Source organism: Paroedura picta, chromosome 15 (assembly GCF_049243985.1).
Source record: "Paroedura picta isolate Pp20150507F chromosome 15, Ppicta_v3.0, whole genome shotgun sequence".
In the NCBI taxonomy this organism is placed as follows: domain Eukaryota; kingdom Metazoa; phylum Chordata; class Lepidosauria; order Squamata; family Gekkonidae; genus Paroedura; species Paroedura picta.
In genome coordinates this window covers 8,981,957-9,003,702 of record NC_135383.1, presented here as the reverse complement: position 1 = coordinate 9,003,702, position 21,746 = coordinate 8,981,957, and the positions used below count along the sequence as shown (strand labels likewise).

The following is a 21,746-nucleotide window of genomic DNA, read 5'->3' as shown; positions in this document are numbered from 1 at the left end:
GGTGGGCCCCGCCCCCGCGTTTGAAGGCGGCAAGCTGAGTCCAGCGAGGCTTTTGATTTTTAATGGAGATGGAGATCAAGGCGAGTGATTGTTGATTGTGGCTATTGGGCAGTCTTAACCGCGGTATGTTTTGGAACAAAATGCCAGTGGAGATTGTAAGCCGCTTTGGGACCCCTGGTAGAAAAAAGCGGCATATAAGATCCCTGGCTGGGACTACAGGGCACGGATGGGCGGGAGGGGGGAGGTTTGTTGGTAGGTTTTGGCCGCCAGAATTGTCTTATGTTGTATTGTTAAGCATTTTAGGTGGGTTGTAAAATTTTATTGTAAACCACTAGGAGCAGGAAGGGTCCGGGGGTGGCAGTTAATAAACAGGAATGTAAAAAATGAAATAAATAAAAACTCTTCATTCATTAATTCATTTGTATTGTGATGCGGTGATTACCATTGGACATCATGTTAGTGACAGTTTCTTGCGCATCATTCTCTTTGGGTTGTCGGTGGACATGCCATGTTTACCCCTGCCTCCGTTTAGTTTCCCTAAATTGGGAAACTGGGGTTTCAAGGCTCAGAATCCAATACAGCAGAACTCTCTGCAGGGTAAAGCCGCTGATTTAATTCAGATATGAGCCTGGAATGACTTTGTACAGGGTTGTCCACATCCTGCCATCTCCCTGGCCCGGTTGATGCCAAAGTAAATCTCCCTCACTTCTGCAGCATTTCCTTCCAAATAAGCGTAAATAAATACAGACTATGGCCTTTATCTTTCCAAGCATGGACAGATGGAGAACAGGTGTCTTCTATGTGGAATAAGCCCATCATCTTTTGCACCGGCAGGAAATTCTACTGGAAGATTTTCTTCCATGCAGGGCTGGTTCAAACTATTCTACTGGATGGAAAGCCATGCTTTTTGCTGCCTGTTCCCTGGAGACCCACCTACTAGGTATATCTGCCTGGGGTGGTTGCATTTCAATCTGAAAGATATTGTTTAGCCCCTTCTGCTTGTTCTGTGTAAAGAGAAAGGGGCTGCATTTGAGGTTTAAAAAACCCACACTGTGTGGGGTCAGCTACTCCTTCCTCCAGAGCTTTGGTACAACAGGGTAGAACTAGGGAAGCAGAGTATCCTCTTCCAAAAGGGACGAGGAGGAACAAAGGCGATTTGAGAAAGAAAGCTCTGGAAGGCTCAGTTGCAAATGTGGGGTTTGCCTCTGTATGAGGAATAGGTATGAAATATAGCTTGCTAACTCACTAGGCCTGGAGGAGTGGTGGGCTTGGCCTAGAGCAGCCTCAGGAAGAAATATCACTTAATTACTGGAGATAACAGGGTTGAAGTGTTAGACAGTGGCTTTGTCAATAGGGCTTGGAAGAGGCCCCCGCCCATGCCCAAAGATTAGCGGAGAAGGCAAATGCTATTTATTTATTTAAGACATTTATTAGCCGTCTTTCCACCTAACAGGAGGCAGCTCACAATAGCAATAGGACAAAACCCATTAAAACCACCCATTCAAATCACCATGAACAGCCAATAAGGAGAGGCAACGAAACTAATCACAAACAGAGGTTTGCATCCGATGGAAGGAATTTGAGATTTGGGATCAAGCTTGGAGAGAAGCTTCTGCACGGTCCTTGGAATGGGAGCATGTGGGTTCTCTTGCTCACTGCAACGGGTGCGGGATCGTGGCAGGGTTGTTGGGTCCCCCGTGTCCACTGGCAGGGGTGGGGGGGGTGAAGAGTCAGATTGCCCAATTCAGACTGGGAAAGCCCTGGAGATCTAGAGATGGAGCCTGGGGAGAACAGGAACCTTAGTGGGTTACAATGCCAGAGCGTCCACCCTCCAAAGCATCCGTTTTCTCCAGGGGAACTGACCTCCGTGGTCTGGAGATGTTGTAATTCCAGGGGATCCCCACGTCCCACCTGGGGGCTGGCATCCCTAGTTAGCATCTCTGTGCCTCCCCCTGTATTCTCCTTCTGTTATCAAAGCAGACAGTACAAAAATGCCATTAGCCTCCAGCGTTCCACAAGGAACCAATGCAGGGTGTAGTATAACAACAAAATATGATAAACAAATTCCATTTCAGTGCCAAGCGACAAGAGAGCCTCGTGTTTGATGTTGGGGAGGGGAGAAGGAGCACAGAAACGACTTGGCAAGCGGGTCCCGAAAAATAACAGTCAGGTTAGAAGAAGATCTCAAAAAGGCCAACCCCTTCCAAGTCCACCAGCAGGCTTCAGACAGCATGGTAAGCTTAGAAGTGGGTCCTGCTTCAAGAAGCTTGAGAACTGCTTGTCTAGAGAGTCTTCCTGCTTAGCAGTGAATCTTGGGCTGTTCCGCCACCCCATGAACCCACTGAGAGACCCTGCAGCGCTGAGCTCCCCCGTTCCCCAAACAGACACGCTTCAACCACGGACGTTTTTCTTCTTGGTGTAGCTCTGAATAGACATCTGGAAATGCTCATTGGTGTTAAGCTCCGATCGGAAGAGGATGATGTAGACCTTGGGGACGAAGTAGCTCCCAAAGATCCCATAGAGCGGGAAGAGGAGCGAGGCGACGTGAATGGCAGGCAGGTACTTGCCCGCGTAGATGCTGATGGTGGTAAAGTAGCAGATTAAAGAGACAAAGTAGATGATCAGGCTGAAGGTGGTGCACTTGGCTTCATTGTAGCTGTTGGGCAGGTCCTTGCCCATGTAGCTGACGACGAAGCAGAAGGTCCCCAGCAGGCCGTTGCACAGTAATCCCAAATAGGGGACCACGGAGCTGCTGCTTTTACACTCCAGGAGGATCACTTGGTCAGCGACCTCGTAATTGTTGTGGGGGAACGGCGGGGTGGTGCACAGGTGGCTAAGGAACATCACCCCCTGTAGACCCGTGCAGGCTCCGATGAAGAGGCTGCATCCGTGATGGTTCTTCCAGGCCTCGTGCAGGCCCGGAGCCTTGGTGGCCATCTTGAAGATCAGCAGGATCTGGAAGGAGCGGGCCGCCATGCAGGCCAGGCAGACGCTGAAGCTGATGGTGTACAGCGAAACCCTCAGCAGGCAGGTGAGCGTGCTGGGGACCCCGAAGTAGCAATAGAGGCTGAGGTTGGCGCCGGCCAGAGCGCACAGCATGACGAAGCACAGCCAGCCCCCCGCCGACTTCACGACCGGCGTGTTGGCTTTCCGAACAAAGAGGAATAAGGCCCCGGCCAGCAGCAGGAGCAGCAGGGTCACGGCCGACAGCAGAGCCTGAGAGATGCCCTCGCTCCACTGGAGGAAGATGATGGCTCGGAGGAAGCAGGCGTCACTTGCGGCAGGGCTCCACTGATCGTCCCGGCACATCTGGCAAGTGTAGGGGTCTGGGAGGGGGAGAGGGGAAACAGATCACACATGCATAAGCCTCACTGGTCGGCTCTGTGAGGGTCTGGGATTGGGTCTATGGGTTTGAGCGCATGGAGTCGAGCTGTCCATTAACTTGGATGGAACAAGGGGGAATGGGCCTGTTAGAGCAGTGGTTCTCAACCTGGGGGTCGGGACCCTTTTGGGGGTCGAACAACCCTTTCACAGGGGTCATGGCAGGGCGGGCAGGGTGGCCAAGCAGTCTGCAGCGCCCCTATTTACATGCCAGCCTGTTTCAGAGGGACACAGGAAAGGGAGTTTTGCATCTTCAAGCTTAGCCGGCTGGGGAAAGCCGCTGGATGGAGGGAAGGGAGGTGGACCAGGGCAGCCGGCCTTCCCTCCCGCGTGGGCCACCCACTGATGCTTCACTCACTGCTTTTGTTCAGGAAGGTCCCGGAAGGGCAGGCCACGCAATGGAAGCAGCACTGGTGGGTCCCCTGCAGCACCTTTTGCTCTCCCACTGCACACTCTTTGGAGCAGACGGAGACGGGAACCTGGCGAAGAGGAGCACAAAACAGCGCGGCCACATCCTTTCAAGGTACATACCCGAGTCGGCGTCGTGGCCCCACCCATAAGAGTGTTGGATTTGCCAAAAAAGCTTCCCGTTCATTAAAGCCATGCAGCTTGCCGGCAGGGGCTCATGGGAATTGCAGTCCGTGGTCATCCCAAGAGCTGCGGTTTGGCCACCCCTGCGGGGAGTTAAACCTCCATGGCTAGAGGCAGTTAAGCTTGGAGGGAACATCGGGGTCTCAGGGCCAGATCGGTGGGTCCTCCAAAGCAAAGGCTCGGAGCAGGCAGGCTAATCTGGCAGAACACTTCTGGACTAGAAAGATCCTTTAGCCCCACTGTTTCCCTCCCTCTCCCATCACCAGACTTGTTTTGCAGAGCTGGTTTTGGAAACTATATAAAAACCTGGTGGTGGGGGGGGGGGATTGGGTGGCCAGTTTGAAAAGACCTGGAGACTTTGAGGATTAATCTGGAAGTGGATGAGATTTGGGGCAGGGAGGGACCTCAGTGGGATATCACACTATGGCAGGGGTAGTCAAACTGCGGCCCTCCAGATGTCCATGGACTACAATTCTGCAGGGGCTCATGGGAATTGTAGTCCATGGACATCTGAAGGGCCGCAGTTTGACTACCCCTGCACTATGGAGCCCACCCTTTCAAAGCAGCCATTTTCTACAGGGGGGCTGACCTCTGTCACAAGGAGATAAAATTCCAGTGGATCTTCAGGTCCCACCTGGAGACTGGCATCCTTAGGCAGGGGGAGGGGTGGGACCACCTTTCTGCAATCTCGGAACTCCCCAGAGTTCTCCTTACCTGGTTATCCTCAGTGTGCCACTGCAGTTTGTCCCGATAGATGGTTAGGTGGGATGGGTTGCTGCTAAATGTCGCAATCACATCGTAGCGCCATTCACGGTCTGCCCACTTCCACTGGACGATGTCGTAGCCAATCAGGGGGTCCCCGTTGCTGTCAAAATAGATCTGCCTGCCTTGCACGCTGAAGTTCACCTCCTTCACTTCTTTGAGGAGCTACGGGAGAGCGAGAAAGGCTGAGACGCTGTCCGAGGATTTCTCAGCCAGGGGTTTGTGAAACCTGGGGGTTTCTCGACAGCCCTGGAAGGGCTTCCCAAATGGGCGGGAGTTCATTAATATGATATTATATATTTTTAATGCGTTTATCGGGCGATATGATCGTATATGTTCATGTCGATTTGCCCCCCACCCAAAAATGGCCAGGTTGGGGGGGGGGCCTGGATGGGGCCCAGGTGGGCAGGTACACATCTCTGCTTCCCAAGCATATTCTGCATGATCGTGCCACTTCTGGGGTTTCTCAAAAGTCTCCGGGATTTCTTAGTGGTAAGAAAGTTGAGAAAGAAGAAGAGTTGGTTCTTATATGCCGCTTTTCTCTACTCGAAGGAGTCTCAAAGCGGCTTACAATCTCCTTCCCTTTCCTCTCCCCGCAACAGACACCCTGCGAGGTGGGTGAGGCTGAGAGAGCCCTGATATCACTGCCCGGTCAGAACAGTTTTATCAGGGCTGCGACTAGCCCAGGGTCACCCAGCTGGCTCCCTCCTTCCCTCCTTTTCCCCCAGGATCTCAGGAAAGCTCTTGGGGGAACTCCCCCACTCGTTTCCCCTGCCAGGCCCAGCGTTGGTCCCGCTGAGTGAGAACTGGATGCCCACCTGCCAGGGATAGACGGCTTCCTTGCGGCAAACCCCGGTTTGGCAGCCCAGCAAACCGTGGAGGCTGTGCGCCACGGCGTAGACGGCCAAATACACATTGAAAGCGGCTTGAGTGTCGTACGGAGAGGGCTCCAATAAAGGTTCGAGCGGCGGCAAGTACAACTGGGAGCAGAGCTGACTGCAGGCCTCCCTGCAACCCTGGAAGCAGGAGGCCTGGTCTCCGTGACTCTCTGAATGCCTGGAAGCGGCCTCAAACGCCCACATTTCCGGGAGCAGCCCCTGCATGATCGTCACACCGATCACCGTGCCGATGCTGCGAATGCCGTGTATCCCCCAGATTTCCCGAGACAGCGACCAGTCCTCGGTGCCCAGCCACACCTTCCCGCTTGCGTTCTGCCGCAAGACCTCCCGGAAGAACACGGTGGCGCCATGCTTGTTGGCGAAGAGGACGGCCACCTCGGTTTTGGAATCCAGGACGGCCTGCACTTGCTCCGGCAGTTCCGGGCTGCTGGTCTCCATGGAGATGACCCCTTGATAGGCGAAGCAGATCCCTTCCGTGGTGGCCACCTCGTGCAAGGTCTGCAGGCCCTGGCGCCCGTAGGTGTTGTCGCTGCCCACCGCCGCCACCCAGGTCCACCGGAAAGCCTTCAGCAGGCTCACCAAGGCCTCTGCTTGCAGGTGGTCGCTGGGGATGGTGCGCAGGAAGGACGGGTAGGCGCGCTTCTGGCTTAGCATCGGGCTGGTGGATTCGTAGCTGATCTGGAAGAGAGGGGTAGAGCAAGCCGAAGCAGTGCAGGCAGGGAACGTTGGAGGGAGCGAGGATAAGGGGAGAACACAAAAGTGTAGTCGATATTGAACTCAGGGCTAGAAAGGGCATCATTTGAAACTTAGTCTATGGCAGGGGTGGCCAAACGGGGGCTCTCCAGATGCCCGTGGACTACAATTCCCAGGAGTCCCCGCCAGCACTGGCAAGGGCTCCTGGGAATTGTAGTCCGTGGATATTTGGAGAGCCACCATTTGGCCACCCCTGCTCTATGGGTTTATTCTACTCATCAGTGTGTTAAATTCCATGTAAGCCAGGACGCCCGGCACAACTCATCCTGAAAGATCCCATTCCCACCCCAGGGGTCACCATCCACAACCCTCTTCACACAGGGTTACCTCTGGCATGAGGAAGATGCCCAGCAGGCCGGCCGTAATCAGAGAGAACTCACTGCTGTCGGGCCCTATCACGGCCACAGCTTTGGGCTGGTAGCCTGTGTAGTTGCCCATAACAGGGAGATGCCGCTGGCTGTGACAGCCCTCGGCCCCTTGGGACAGCAGGCTGAGCGTGGCGTACAGGTTGTTCAGCTGTGAGCAGGTGTCATAGATGTCATAGCCCAACGTGACATTTGGGAGGAGATGGCTGGCGTTGTTGATCTCCGCGATGCTGAACCGCATGGCCTGGGCGAGGTAGTAGCTGTGCCGGCTCCGGTTCCCCATGCTGTCGGAAGGAGAAAAGCCACTGAGGAACCTGGACCTGAAAGACCGCCGGGATCATTTGGGTGGAGGAGAGGGCTGACTTGAAGTCGCCGGCTGGCTCTTCCCGCTAAAGCAGTGTACAAAGCCGAGGCCAACACTGCTTCTCGCTAAAGCAGCGTACAAAACTGAGGAGGATGGAACGCGCCAGCCAGTCTGGTAGGGTTTTCAAGGCAAGAGATGACCAGAGGTGGTTTGCTTCTGCTTCTGCAGAGCAACTCTGGCTTGGTGGTCTCCCATCCGAGATCAGGCTCATCTAGGTTGTGCAGGCCAGGGCAGACAACCGATAGCAAGATTGCAACGAAACAAAGCTCAAAACCCAACCGCAAATCTATGCAGGGTCAGCATTCCCTGGGGAGGCAGGGAGGGGAAGAGATGTCTCAAGTTGGGAAAGGGCCATGCCAAGCTTTGAGACGGCAGAAGGTGCGTCCTACCACTTTTGTATAAGCTGCAAGCAGAGCCAAGAGAGTGTGGAGATGCAAGATGCTCCCTCATCTATATTGGACTCAGGCCATTTGGAGAGTTTGGAATATTAGGGGGGAAACGACACATGGAGTGGCCTCATCCTGAGTCAGACCTTGGTCTACCAAGGTCAGTGTTGTCTCCTCTTGACTGGCTGCTGCTCTCCAGAGTCTCAGGCAGAGGTTTTCCCCATCACCTCAACTGGTCCTTTTAACTGGTGATGCTGGGGACTGAACCCGGGACCTTCTGCCTGCAAAGCAGCTCCTCTTCCACTGAGCCGTGGCCCCACTTCTGCCATCACTACAATTCCATCCCACTTTTACGGCATAGGATGGGCCGACCTCTGCCCTCCCTCTGTCCTGCAGAATGGCCGATCCACTTACCTCGCACAAACGCCGACCTCTGGCCTGGATTCCATTTTGGCGGTGATGCGGTGGATTTGGAACAGCCCAGCAATGGTATAATCTCCATCCTTTCTCAAAGGAGAAGGAAGGCCCCGGGCGGAAGAAATGCAGCCAAAGAGGACCAAGACTGACAGGGGGGAGAGGAAGGGTGAGAGAGAGCGGCCCATTCTGAGCGTGGAAGAGAGAGTGTAGTTGGTGCAAAGTCGATTCCCCTTTTAGGGGGAGCGGGTGGAGGTCAGGGCGTCGCTGAATCACCACGGATCATTTACATAGACCTGCACACCTGGAAGTACCACAAACCTGGCTCATGGGAAATAGCATATGGCAAATTTTTGGGAGCAGAAAACCACTAGGATGTGGTGAGAGCATTAAGCAAATTGTGAGCCTTTATTTCCCTATCCTGTTCCCTTGGAGAGTCCAATAAAATATGAGGGTAACTTTCTTAGTATTGACCCGAATGTCCCTGGCAAGTCCAATTTTGTCAAATCTCAGAAGCTAAGCACGGTTAGCTCTGGTTACTACTTGGATGGGAAGTCCAGGGACTTTTTCTAGCCTAGAGGGAGGTGACAGCAAACTTTGGGGTTGGGGTAAGTTAACTGCATCTTGTCGGCCTTTTTCTCCAGCACTGTGTGGCTCGGGGGTGTTTGTAGATGCTTTTTACATTTTGTATTTTAATAATAATTCTGTTTGTGTTCATCTTTTCCCCCCTTTTTTACAGAAGCTACAGTTAGCTACAGTTGAGCCCTTTGAGGACAGCTAAGGGCGAGTAAATATATTATATTTAAAACAAGTATATATAACATCCGAATTCTGTTATGTTGTGGTGAATTGGGGGCCACAGTATGTCACGGCTGGAGCAGGCTGTCTTAAGCCACTCTGTCCCAGCTAGGCAAGGATAACAACCATGTTATGTCGCAGGGTTGTCAAAAGCCATACCCAGCCCTGTATGTAGCTGTCAAAATGCGGTCTTGCATTGCCGGGTTTTTGGAACTTGCAGCTTACTCTCCCCATCTCCAGCAATATGAGCCCATTTCTGTCTTAGTGACAGCCTACGCACAACCTGGCAGAAAATGAACGCGCGTCAATGTACTGCGAAACAGCAGACAGTTTATTCCTCCTTGCCAAGCAGAGGGAATTTGGAGAAGATTTTCTAAAAACACACACAGAAAGAGGTATCTTGTGCCAGAAAATCTGAGTTTGAAAGGGATGAGGCTGCTGCTGCTGCAGTTCCAGAGCAAAGGCTGGAGATGGAGACCGAACCAGAGAGGCAGGCTAGGGCGGCCGGTGGCCTGCCCGGATAAGGAGTCCCTTCTACCTGCCCCTCCTTCAAGCCGGCTTGCAGCGTTTTAAGAATCATTACAAAGAAGTCATGAAACCCAACTTTAGTCGACGATGCATTGGGAGACTCCTGTGGGCAGAGCATTGGGGAGGGACAGAGGGCTGCCAAAGGCCTGGAGATCTGGGGGTGGGGCCTGGGAAGGGGGGAGGGGCTTGGCCTCAGTGGAGTATAATGCCCAGAGCCTCCAAAACAGCCGTGCCTCTCAAAGAGACTGATTTGTTCCGGGAGCTCTCCAGGCGCTAACTGGAGCTGGCAACCGCAGGAGGGACCTGAGCAGGGGGGGCGTGGCTCCCAGCCCGTCATTTCCGCCACTCATCCCAGCGCTTTAGACGCGGTCTCGAAGGGGGAAGGCGGGACACACCCGGAAGTGCGGCGCGCGCGCACGAAAAAACCGCGTTCCCTAAGGCGAGCTCTATCATCCTCCTCGATTCCTAGAGCGCCCCCGGCGCCTCTTCCTCTCGCGAGAACGCTGCGATGAGAAGTCGCCGTGGAGACCGCGGCGCGGCTATGGTGGCCGCGATGGCGAGTCGCCGTCCCGCCGCCGTCCAGCTCCGCAAGCGGCGGCGGAGGCTGCCGAGGCGCCGCCGCCCCCCTCCTCCTCCGGCGCCCGGGGCTGCGTGTGGCCCTCCGGCCAGCGGCGGGGCGGACGGGTGGAGCGACTTCGCCGCCTCCTTCGTGGCCGCCGGCCTGGTGAAGGCGCCGCAGGAGGAGCCCCGCACGGCCGTGGAGGCCGCGGCAGGCGGCGTGGTGGTGCTGCTGCCGCCAGGGCAGGTACGACGGGGCTGGCGATCACCTTCCCTTCCTTTCCCTGCCACAGACCCCCGGGGGAGGTGGGGCTGGGAGAGCTCTGGGTGAACGGCGCCATCAGGACTGTGACGAGCCCACGGTCACCCAGCTGGCTTCAGGGGGAGGTGCAAAATAGGGCCAGTCTCATTCCAGGTTCAGAAGTTTCACTTTTTTTATGTTGATGAATGTGAATACCGGATTCACTTCTTCTAGTTGAAAAAAAAATGTGGATTATATTTTAATAGGTCTTTGCATCATGTCTATGTGTTGAAAATAACCAAAACGGGTTCCGGATATGTACAATATTTCAATTTCCCGTTTTCAATTCAGTCTTCATCAGTGGGATAATTTTTAAACAGAGTTCATTTCATTTTTTTTCCAGTTATTTCATATGCAATGTCCTGAAGGCTCACAGTTTCAAGGAGGCTCATTGGCAAGAAAAAACCCTCTGTTTAAAATTATTCCACTGCTGAAAAAAGCATTGAAAACAAAAGCTGTGTTTGCGAACAATACACCTCCGTAGCTTAGACTCCTTCAGTAACTGTTGGCCTTTTCCAGCTCCCTTAGCCGTCCTCACCCCACTTCTTGTTTCTCTTCTTCCCCAGTCTCTGACGTTTAACGGAAAGTGTTGCTTGACGTGCCTCTATGGGTCTGTGCGAGTGTTTGGGTTCAACATCGCTCCTGAACAGCCCCCGTACAACCTCTTTTCCCCCCATACGCACTGTGCACTCTCCATTGAAGCCGTCGCCTATAAGGAGTCAGAAAAATCCAAGAAAGAGATGAAGGCGGAGGCCAGGTCCATCCTGAGAGCTCACCTTGTGCCACGGGGTAAGTAGCACGGGCTAAGAACCTTTTGTGAGAGGGAGCAGGTTTGTGGAGAGGTGCCAGGAATGTCTCTGAACATCAGGCTGCAAATAGGCAAGGCTAGGCCCTGTGCTCAGGTTTTTTTACTATTTGAATCCCATTTATCTGAAAACAGTTTATCTGGCGTGGGCTACTTTGGTTTTAGGCAGCCCAATTAGAATCATAGAATCATAGAGTTGGAAGGGGCCATACAGGCCATCTAGTCCAACCCCCTGCTCAACGCAGGATAAGCCCAAAGCATCCTAAAGCAATTAAGAGAGGAGACTAGTGTCAGTTCAAGCATTGTAAAAGCTGCTGGCATTATGGTTACTAAGCTGGGGAGGGGTCAGCTGTGCTAAGGCTGAATTTGGTGCTGATTATTTACTCGAATGTTTAAATCCTGGAACCTGCCAATCAGACACTGGATCATGAGGCAGGTTACAAATAGCTTTTAAAAAAAAACCCTAAGCATTGCCAGTTAAAATGTTATGTGGCTTTTCACAAGATAGGCGCTTTCGATATGTGAGGTCCTGGAATCAACCAGGAATTTTCTTTGGATTATTGGGTGAGAGCTAGTGTGACACAGTGTGGAATATTCAGCTTTAAAAATTACTTGATGACTTTGGACAAGCTGCTGTCTCTCAGCCCATTCTCTTGTGGTGAGAATGAAGGTGGGGTGCCTCAAATCCCTTAGAATTAGTATAGGATATGAATGGGGGCGTTAAGAAGACTGGGAGAGTCCCCTTCCTTGAGATCCTACCAGCCCAAATTGTCTATGCTAAGGCTGCTGGTCCTGATGGGAGTGCAGGGGCCCTGCCAGGGCTGCATGTTTGTACAAACTTTTGCTGCCTTCATTTTCCACTTGGTTTATGGCAGGGGTAGTCAAACTGCGGCCCTCCAGATGTCCATGGACTACAATTCCCAGGAGCCCCCTGCCAGCGAATGCTGGCAGGGGGCTCCTGGGAATTGTAGTCCATGGACATCTGGAGGGCCGCAGTTTGACTACCCCTGGTTTATGGCTTCATCCCTTGTCTTCTTTCCAGCTGCAAGAATCAAGCTGATGAAAAGCTTTGTTCCGCAGTGTTCCATGGTTCTGTTGGAACGCCTGGACACTCAGGTGACAAGGTTCATTCTCAGCCACTCAGAGTTTTCCCATGTTTTCAGCGCAAAGGTAAGTTCCATTGTCTTCCTACTTTTTTTACACAATGGCAGTTATTCAAATGTGAAAACCAATTGCAGGCAGCTTTGGTTATACTGTGGCAAAGTAACATCTGTTTGGGTAAGGTATCATTTCTATTTGGAAATATTCCCCTTCAGAATAGTAATTGTGTGTATTTCAGCAGAATCAAGCCCTTTTATGTCTGCATGCTTCTCATGATGGTTGGAATTTATCTTGATTTTAAGAGAGAGAAGGAGACTGTTTGGTGTCGTGGTTAGGAGTGCAGACTTCTGATCTGGCGAGCTGGGTTTGATTCCCCACTCCTCCACATGCAGCCAGCTGGGTGACCTTGGGCTCGCCACAGCACTGATAAAGCTGTTCTGACCGAGCAGTGATATCAGGGCTCTCTCAGGGGAGAAGATGTTTTGTTTTTTCGCTGAAACCTTTCTCAGAGGAATGCTTCTTCATCCCCAGAGGCATAAAGTTCCCCGTTTCATCCCTGAAGACGCGGTTTTTGCTTCTATCAGCCTTGGGAGGCAGGATCCAGAGAACGGCCTGCTCTTGTCGGAGAGCTCGCTTTCAGCCATTGGACAGTTGGTCCGAGCGTGCCAGGGTGAGTGGCTTAAAGCATTCAGGTGTAATCAAAATGTGGTGGGGTCAGTCAAAGCATAATATAAAGTTCTCCCTGTTAGTGGGAACAGTGCCACATCAAGCACTTGGATCAACTTTGCCTTTCTGATGCCAAACCTGAAATAGGAGCGCATGTATTGAAGATAACATAGTCATGTTTACCTCTGTGTTCTGACGTGGATGTCCCAGGCTTGTGTGGTCTCATCCTCGAAAGCTAAGCGCCATCAGCCTTGATAAGTATTTGGATGGGAGGCCTAGTTCAGGTTGCTACGTAGAGACAGAAGGTGATGGACGGCCCTTGTTTTAAGGGCATACAGCTTTGCCATAAGTCAACCGTGACTTTGACAGTCCTTTCTGCGCGCACACATTAACATTTGTAAGGTTTCCGTGTCAATTACTGCTGTGTTTGTATGTACGTTTGTGAACGCTTTCTAAATGTGAGTTGTAGATGTAGAGGAAGTGTCACTTCCCAGGGATGATACAATTTGGAATCTGTCTTTTTGGTCTTCAGAGGAAGATGAAGGCTGCCCCATCATTCTAGTTTGTGGCCCCAAAAGTGTTGGGAAGTCCACGTTTAACAGATACCTGATTAATCTTCTGCTGAACCGGTGAGTGACTGTCCCCATGCTGTAAAGTTTATGAGCTTGTTTTGCATGTTAATGATAAGCTCTGCGAGTAACTTGTGGTTAGGGATGCCAGCCTCCAGGTGGGACCTGAGGATCCCCCAGAATTGCACTGCGTCTTCAGGCTACATAGTTCAGTCCCCTGGATGCCTTAGGGGGACTGACTTTATGGTACTGTGCCCCACTGAGATCCTGTCCTCCCCAGGCCCCATCCCCAAATCTCCCAAGAGTTTCCTCACCTGCATCTGTCAGCCCTACTTCCCCATTCCCTACCACAGATCTGGCAAACCCTATTTGTGATGGATCACAGGCCAGGACTTGCCCCCTTCTCTCCCCCCTCCCCAAGTTCCTCTCTCCTTTGCAGTTGAAATGAAAGAAATGGCAGTCACTGTGTTTAGTCTTAGCAGTCAGGCATCGGAAGCTAGCTTTGATTGTCTGTTGGTACCTCACCCGTCTTGTCAGTAACAGCTCTGTACCTGTAGCACTTGCTCAGAGACTGGAAAGCAGGGAACAGGTTAGGTTGTTGAGCCACCATTGTAACAGCCAAGCCATCCTGCTGCTTGTCGTCAGGAGATTCTGACCAAAAGAGGAAACTAATCTTTAGCCTGTTCAAATTGTGTTTTCTTTCCTTTGTAGATGAAGCGATCCTCTTCAAATTTATTCTCTCTCTCTCTCTCTTATTTTTTTAAACATAGCCTTCCCTGCATTGAATTTTTGGAATGCGATCTGGGACAGACAGAGTTCACGCCCCCTGGCTGTATTTCGCTAATTAATGTGACGGAGCCATTTCTGGGTATGTGCTTTGAAGTGGTTTGCAGAAGTGTGTCAAATGCGTAAATGCTTTGCCCCTTGTTTGTTCTCAGCAGTGAGCAAAGCTGCCCTTTGGAGCGTCAGCCTTTCTGCGAGAGATGAAACAAACACGGGGGAAGCCATTGCTTTGCTGGTGCAACGGAGGAAAGCCAGTTGCCACTTGCACTTGAGGGGCCGGGGCTGGCGCCGTAGTCTTGGTTCTGTGTTTTAATTTAACTCGGCTTTTGAGTGCCTGCAGTTCCATCCGGTCTGCTTCATAACAGGGCCGCCGTTCACTCACCTGCGTACGCCCCACAAAATGGTCTACTTTGGTGAAACCAGCTGTGAACAGGAAACCGAAAGATATCTCGATTCACTGAAGTATGTGTTCGGTGCCTATGAGAGAGATGTGCCTCTGGTCATCAACACCATGGGATGGGTGAAAGGTAAGCGTGTCGGTCCAGGGAATGTGCTGGCAGTGGGCATGCCCTATTCTTCAGAGGGGGAGTTTTGCACTCCCGTCTCCTGCCCACTTCTGTATAAGCTACAGGATTTGGATCTTGCAAGCCACGCCAGTTCCCCAACACCTGCCCTTATTTTTTCCCCCGTGCTTCGTAGGTGCCGGGCTGCTGCTTCTGATCGACATTATTCGGCTGCTGTCTCCTAGTCACATTGTTCAGATCAGTGCAGAGGGCTTCAAAGACATGCCCCAGCTTTCCCCAGAGTATACCGTCAGCTCCGCAGGCTTGCACACAAAAGGCAAAGGGCCCCTCCGTGGCAAGAGCCTGGCGAATGGGTCAGCGGACTTGGCCCAAGGAGACTTCCACCCACCACATTCTGAGCACAAACTGCTGTGTGTTCAGCCCGAGTTTCCCGGGGCAGGGGTTGCTGGTGATGGGTAAGTGACAACTGAAGGTGGAGGAAACACCTTTATATTAAGCACAAGCAAGTTTTAAGTCATAGAATCATAGAGTTGGAAGGGGCCAGACAGGCCATCTAGTCCAACCCCTGCTCAACGCAGGATCAGCCCAGAGCATCCTAAAGCATCCAAGAAAAGTGTGTATCTGACCTTTGCTTGAAGACTGCCAGTGAGAGCTGATGTCCAATTTCATGAGAGATTAGCCAAGCTGAGCTATTCCAGCATGATCTCAGCAGGGTGGGAAAGAGCCACCCACATCAATGTGGTAATGTTGGAAGCCTCAGACCACGTGGGAGTCTTTGTTGCAGCTCCTTCCAGTGCCTGAGCTGCCCTCATCGCTGTCTCTTCAGGCTTCAAGCATTACCTCCGGCCGTGTGGCTGAGGGCCAGGCCTCCGTGAGCTCCCATCCCACAGCGATCGTGTTGGAAGCAGCCTCAGAGTTGTAAACAGCGGGCAGCAGAACAGAGACGCTCTTTCAGAGTCGAGATGTTGGCTGATGCAGCCTTGCATGTTGGTACAGAGAAGTTCTTAGCCTACAGCACGGTCAGTAGCCCGCCCGTCCACTTGGGACGAAGAAAATACAAGGAAACGTTTGTGCAATTCTCACTTGCTGCAGACCAGCCTCTGTTAATGCACTGACTCCTGATGGGCATTATAACAGGACTGTTTTCAGCCAGTTTGGTGTAGGAGAGCCAGTTTGGTGTAGTGGTTAGGAGTGCGGACTTCTAATCTGGCATGCTGGGTTCGATTCTGCACTCTCCCACATGCAACCAGCTGAGTGACCTTGGGCTCATCACGGCACTGATAAAACTGTTCTGACCGAGCAGTGATATCAGGGCTCTCTCAGCCTCACCCCCCCCCCCCACACGGTGTCTGTTGTGGGGAGAGGAATGGGAAGGCGACTGTAAGCTGCTTTGAGCCTCCTTCAGGTAGAGAAAAACAGCATATAAGAACCAACTCTTCTTCTTGTTCTGATTCTGAAGGTGAACTGAGAACGTGAACGCTTATGTGCATTTCAGACCTGTGGCACATACTCTGCTTACAGTGAGCACGCTCCAGTCACTGCTGAGTTTTGTCTTTCTCTCCCAGGCGGACCCACAGCAGCGTCCTCCGGGACATGGCTGTCCTAGCCTACCTGGGCCAGTTGCAGCCCTCCGACATGGACCTGGTGCTTCCTTTGCACAGCTTGGTACCCTATCAGGTAAAATGCAAGGCTTACTGAACAGGATTTTGGGGGTGAGATTGCAGCTACAGAGGACTTAGGTAATCAGCCAGGGTTCAAAATTGAGATCTTTCCTAAGCTTGTACATGCGTGGTGGTGGTGGTATCATCCAATAAATGTTTAACAAATTAAATCAGTATTCACAAAAGCCTGGTTGAGAAAGCCTGGTCTAGCGATATAAGACGATCGCTAGTCTTGGATCGCTGGATTTAAAAATTTAAATAACCAGGGGGGAGTTCAAATGTTGTTGTGGGAGGTTGAGCTTCCTTCTGGTGTTTACTTTTATGTCCTGGGTCAAAACTCACACTCAACAGTAGCACTTCCAGTATATTAGTCTCCTTCCATTCCAGAACTGCCTTTGGGTTCTCAGGGTGTCTACGGGAGCAGCCAGCAGCACAAGATGGAGCTGTCTTTTTGATTGCTGGTGCTGAGCATTGAATCGGCAGCTTTTCTGTCCCAGGCATGTGCTTTGCCACTGAGCTGTCCACTCCCCTGCTGTTTCTCCAGCGGGCCGTATTATATGCCTGTCAAGTAGAGCTGTCATTCTTGGCTAGCCTGTCAGACTAGCTTCCATTGTGTTTCTTTTACGAAACAATGTTTCTGTCTGAAGATAGACTTACGGGTTTCCTTTATTTGTTTTCCCCCTAGGTCCCCTTCAGTGCCGTCTCCATCAAGGTTATTCATACAGACGTTGCCCCCGCCCACATACTCTATTCCGTCAACGCCAGCTGGGTCGGCCTCTGCCGGCTACCGGATGAGGTCCAGTGTAAAGCCGACGGGCCAGTCTTATTAACGCAGACGCCCATCTGCGATTGCATGGGCTTCGGTAAGCGGCACGAGGGCAGTCTTGCTACTGCATTTTGTCTCGGTATTTTAGACTCGTGGTTTCATGTGAGATTAGAGCAGTCAACTCTGTGCATGGGAATAATTCCAGAAATAAAGTGTCCAACACCAGTCAGCGCTCTGCAAATTTCAGCTGGTCTCAGCCTGCAAGATCTCACGTAGAGAGTTTCTGGGGCCCAGTACCACTGCAGGGGCTCATGATTGAATAGATCCTGTCGGCTGTCACTGAGGTCAGGGAAGGCCATGACCCTTCTCAGGCTCCAAAGAAGGGGTGGGGAGGGGGCTCTCGCTGGTCTGAAAAATAAACTGCCAGCGGTGAACTGATGAGCATGTTCATGGAGCCCCCAATATCTGGAGTTCTCTCCTGCAGACGAGATTGCATGGATTTCTCTGCATGCGGACACGTAGCTGCTCGACGTTGTTCATTCAGCTGCTTTTTCTCCCACGCTGCTTTCTAATTTTTGATGGGAGATAGTTGTCAATGGTCTGCGAGCTCTAGCTGCTGAAAGTTTGGAGACAAAAGGGAGCTTTGAGCTTAGCTTCCAGCCATCAGGTGTGTGGTTTTCTGGCTCAACTCAGGGCTTAGTAGCTCTTTATCTGATGTGCATTGAATTGGCTTGTTCACATTTTGCGGAGCGAATGCTGAATAAGAATAAGAGCGCGAGTGGAATTTTATCTTTATTGAACTAGATGGATTAGTTCTCCTGCGGCTCCCAGAGTGAATTTGAATTCTGATTTCTACGGTTGCAATGTATTTTTAGCAGTTCAGAATTTTTTCCCCTAAATGTTTGTGTTTGCTAATGCTGCTCCCTTTCTTAAATAACTTAATGACGGTTGTAACATGTCGCCTTTTCTGGTTTACAGGAATTGTTCGAGGGGTGGACATGGACAAGAAACTCTATCATATCCTGACCCCAGTAGCACCCGAGAATTTACGATCGGTGAATTGTTTGCTAATTGGAAACATCCCCATTCCTAACTGCGTGTTCCTGAACCAAGTAAGAATAAGTTGGGCACCCAGTAGCTGAACATAAGAAAGTACAGACTGGGGAGTCCGCAGAACATGTGATTTTTCTCGGCTTGTGTAATTTAACACAGGGAGGCAGAATTTGGTCTGTTGCCTAGTTTGGATGGCCTTGAGTACAAGCTATGAATCCCACCCCCCCCCCCCCACCACCAATAGTGCAAAATATGCCTAGCAATGGGTAAAAGTACATGTTGTTTATAATGGGAATAACCATCGGGCCATTTCAATCTGGGACTGGCAGGCAGCAGTTCTTCAGGAGTCCTGGGAATTAAGTTCTTTCCTCATCCAGGATGTGGGAGGTGCCGAGAAACGAATCCAGAATCCTGCTTGCCTTCTGTTAGCTCTTTAATTGTCAAACTTGCAGGGTTTTCAGATATGAATTGCAGTGTCACAGCCATAACCCGTGCAGTGGTTTGAGGTGCCATGAGCAGCGGTAAGGGAAAAGTGCCTGGTTGCAAACCTTACATGCGCAGAGAAACTCCTAAGCAGGCCACAAGACAACAGCTTCCTGGTCACTCGTCCTCCACATCTGAGGGCCAGAAGCATCACTCCGTCCGAGCTCAGGGAGGTTCCATTGGCCTGTCATGGCTAACAGCCCATGAGAGTCTTTTTGTCCTTAGTGAGTGCTTCTAATCCTCCCTTAAAGCCGTCTAAACCAGTGACCCTCACGACATCGTGTGGCAACGGATTCCATGCCCTAATTGTGCCTGGCATGGAAAAGGACTTCTCTGGGTCAATCCCTTGCACCTGTGTCATTTTGCGGACCAAGTTCTGTTAATCTTTTCCTTGTCTTCTGTACACCATTCATTATTTGTGTCTGTTTATATTTGCAAGTTTTATCCTGCCACTCCCGGCTTCTCATGAGAATTTACAAAAATATTAAAACCACACCAAAAATATAAGACAACCCAATAACCGCATCATCTACAGAGTTAATAATTAAGTACATCTTTTTAAGTACATCTTGCAACCGACCAACAAAGGGGTGTCTTGGCTTAAAGGAGTGGCCTAGGTGATATTTATGTCCATATCCTGGTCTCAGCCAAGCGCCTGGACCATCTTACAGGTCCTGCAGAACTGACCCAGCTCTGTCAGGGCCCTGAGATCTTCCGGGAGCTCATTCCACCAGGTAGGGGCCAGGACCGAAAAGGCCCCGGCCCGGGCTGAATTCTCAACATTCGCCATGTCCCATTACTCAACTTGGACTGTCTCCCTCTATGTCTTCCAGCGTTTTCACTTTAGGAATTCAGTTAGTCTCTTGGCAGCGTTTGCCGAGGGGTGTGAGTAGGGAGAGAAGTGACCCGGACAATAACACGGTCCTCCTTCCCTTTTTTCTTCCAGCCGGGAATCGAAGGGGAGATTCCATACATTACGTCAGAGTACAACTATGGCATTTTGGGTGCTGGAAAACTGAAAATGAAAAAGCATCTCAAGAGGAGAGAGCATACTCGGCCATAAGCTCTTTTCTGCAGCCTTGCCAGCAAGGACTGGTTTGGAGACCTCGGCCAGTTCCTTAGGGGGAGACCTCCTTCCCACTGGAGTGACGTGGCAGCATCCACAGCTGATAGTCTCACACCAGTCCACTGAGTTTTTCTTATATTGTGTTTTTTTTCTAATTATTAAAATATTAAAACACTTGGTGTAAACTCATTGGCATCAGGCTCCCTTTGTGCTCCTGGGTACCCGGATCGCACCCAAGAGCTGCCAGTGAAACGTTGACTCTTCTTGCTGCATCCCTTCCGGAGTTCTTTGTTTGATCAGGTCCCTTTTTGAGAGTCCGGACCAGTTAACGTTGACTTTTCCCTTCCTTCTGCCAGAGAGGGAGAAACACAATACCCTTTTTTCTGTTTTTTTGTTTTATATATTTGCTTCCAGCAGGGGGAGCACCATCCCTTCAGAGAGTCCATCAGCTTGGGCGTTTTGAAAGCCCTTGGTGCAGGGGTAGTCAACCTGTGGTCCTCCAGATGTTCATGGGCTACAATTCCCATGAACCCCTGCCAGCAGACGCTGGCAGGGGCTCATGGGAATTGTAGTCCATGAACATCTGGAGGACTACAGGTTGACTACCCAGTTGATTGTCTCGAGAGGGCTCTGCCTGGTTTCTCAAAGAATGCTGGCATCAGGAGGTGCCATTGTGCATTGAGAAAGACCAACGCGAGCTGACAAGGTTTTCATTAGAAACAGTCCTTGCAAGTGGGCCGTTTATTCCCCGATGGGGCATCTGTGAAAGAATCTAACCAGAGGAGCATCCGGGCTGCTTTTATGCCTCAACTGTGTTTGTCTTTTAGGCAGAGAACAGGTTTTGGCTCTGATCAAAGCAAAACAGGACTGGCTCGGGCTGGTACAAGCCTGTCAGAGTTGCGGGATAGCAGCTTGGTAAGAAGAAAAAGAGTTGGTTCTTATACGCCGCTTTTCTCTACCCAAAGGAGTCTCAAAGTGGCTTCCAATTGCCTTCCCTTCCACTCCCCACAACAGACACCCTGTGAGGGAGGTGGGGCTGCAGTTAGAGGTGGCCAAACCGTGGCTCTCCAGATGTCCAAGGACTACAATGACCATGAGCCCCTGCCAGTCCCTGGCAGGGGCTCATGGTCATTGTAGTCCTTGGACATCTGGAGAGCCACGGTTTGGCCACCCCCTGTTCTAGTGCTAGTCGAAAAGCCTGTGAGCTTGTGCTTTGACATGCAGCTGGTCACAAGTGGCTCGGTGCATGCCTTTAGGCAATAGCATCTCCTGTAGCCCTGCCAAGGGAGCCTTCCAAGATGCATTGCCCGTTTTACAATTTGTGGAGCCCGGCAGGAAGTGCCTGCCGGCTGGTGCACCAAACCCAGGAGCATCATGGTTTTTGTTCCTGCTGTTTCGGAGTTCTTTGGAATGGGGAAACCATCCCAAATAAGGTTTCTTAGACTCCCCACGTGTTCTTTAATCATGGGTCTTCGTAGCAATCGATCTATTTACAGTCCTTTGGCCAGCAATTTCCAACAAACTGGCAAAATCACGCTGTCACGTATCTTCATATTAACGCAACAAACTTTCTTGTCGGGAGCCTTGACTTAACAAAGCGCCCAGCGTGAGAGGCAGAGTTTTTTGGCTGTCGGGCTGAAAGTCGAGATTGGCCGGCCAGAGATTGCCCACTGAGCCAGATGGTGTCTTTCCAGCTTGCAAATGCATGCAGCCGTCAGAGTCACGTCCCCGCAGCGCTCGCAGCTGTGTGAAGCAACCCTCAGTGTCTCTGTATTTGATGTGCAAACCTTGTGGCCTAAACCTCCCCGGGCCGGCCGAGGATTCCTTCTCCTCTATGGACAGCTACCTCAAAGCTCCGGATGATTTAGAATCTCCCAAGCCCTCTCGTCTGTTTCTTTGGGAAATCAACCAGTTTCCGTAGCTCTTTATTGTCCTTGGACAGTGACCGAAACTGGGAAACTTGGCTTGCGGGGAGCGGGAGGAGCGATATTGGGGCAGGCGGCCGAAAGCTCTTCTGGGGCCAGGCCGGCATATGCTGTGCTGCCGCCGCTGGAAGGGTTAAAACTGGCTTAGTCTGTTCTTAATTCTCCCCATATGGCCAAGTCTGGCAGCCCAGAAAAAGCTTTGGCAGACCATCTCCCCTGAACAGTGGCTAAAATAAATATGGGG

General features: G+C 51.5%; 2 protein-coding genes and 1 long non-coding RNA gene across 3 annotated transcripts; 2 read left to right on the top strand and 1 right to left on the bottom strand.

The window, feature by feature from the left end:
• Positions 1-13: 13 nt before the first annotated feature.
• Positions 14-5,647, top strand: LOC143824923 (uncharacterized). Its single transcript, XR_013226912.1, has 4 exons — positions 14-123; positions 2,857-3,312; positions 3,753-3,904; positions 5,513-5,647. It is a non-coding gene; the product is annotated as an uncharacterized LOC143824923 (long non-coding RNA).
• On the bottom strand, positions 143-8,746 carry TAS1R1 (taste 1 receptor member 1). The gene is made up of 6 exons (XM_077312766.1): positions 7,916-8,746; positions 6,714-7,035; positions 5,553-6,311; positions 4,687-4,899; positions 3,740-3,860; positions 143-3,326 (listed from the first exon to the last, which is right to left on the bottom strand). Exons 1-6 carry the CDS (start codon positions 8,101-8,103, stop codon positions 2,392-2,394), a joined length of 2,538 nt encoding a protein of 845 aa, XP_077168881.1. The 5' UTR covers positions 8,104-8,746; the 3' UTR covers positions 143-2,391.
• Positions 8,747-9,718: 972 nt separating this feature from the next.
• On the top strand, positions 9,719-19,762 carry NOL9 (nucleolar protein 9). Its single transcript, XM_077312765.1, has 12 exons — positions 9,719-10,046; positions 10,667-10,889; positions 11,948-12,075; positions 12,538-12,676; positions 13,205-13,301; positions 14,012-14,109; positions 14,390-14,551; positions 14,724-15,003; positions 16,114-16,225; positions 16,895-17,072; positions 17,954-18,087; positions 19,458-19,762. Exons 1-12 carry the CDS (start codon positions 9,750-9,752, stop codon positions 19,572-19,574), a joined length of 1,965 nt encoding a protein of 654 aa, XP_077168880.1. The 5' UTR covers positions 9,719-9,749; the 3' UTR covers positions 19,575-19,762.
• The last annotated feature ends 1,984 nt before the right edge of the window (positions 19,763-21,746 follow it).